This window comes from Egretta garzetta, unplaced genomic scaffold (genome assembly GCF_000687185.1).
Source record: "Egretta garzetta isolate BGI_Z169 unplaced genomic scaffold, ASM68718v1 scaffold452, whole genome shotgun sequence".
NCBI lineage: Eukaryota > Metazoa > Chordata > Aves > Pelecaniformes > Ardeidae > Egretta > Egretta garzetta.
The window spans coordinates 172,566-172,901 of record NW_009258796.1 but is presented as its reverse complement, the minus strand read 5'-3'; the positions used below and the strand labels follow the sequence as shown (position 1 = coordinate 172,901).

General features: G+C 69.3%; 1 protein-coding gene across 1 annotated transcript in view; it reads right to left on the bottom strand.

The window, feature by feature from the left end:
• LOC104135930 (major facilitator superfamily domain-containing protein 1-like) overlaps window positions 1–336 on the bottom strand; it is a 15,338-nt gene that overhangs the window by 13,269 nt on the left and 1,733 nt on the right. The window contains exon 2 of the mRNA XM_035889346.1: window positions 153–327. Within this exon, the coding sequence (XP_035745239.1) occupies window positions 153–327 (175 nt within the window). The remainder of the gene's footprint in view (window positions 1–152; window positions 328–336) is intronic.

Genomic DNA, 336 nt, shown 5'->3' with positions numbered 1-336 from the left:
TGGGGAGCCCAAGCAAGCCCGCCCGCCTTGGGGAGCCCAAGCCAGCCTGCCCTGGGGAGCCCCAGCCTTTCGGGCGCCCCGCTCCTACACTGACACCGTACCAGAAGGGTTTGAAACTCCACCGGCGCCCAAGGCTCGCGCCCAGCACTCACCCCCTGGAACTGCTCCTGCAGGACGCTGGGGATGTCGAAGCAGAAGTAGGAGCCGAAGGTGAGGAGGCAGTTGAAGAGGAGCACCACGAACCTGTAGGAGGCTGCGGGGCAGAGAGCACCCACCTCACCCCTCACCTCACCGGCCCGGGCCTCCCGCAGGCCCCGCCGGGCCCAGCTGGGCCTC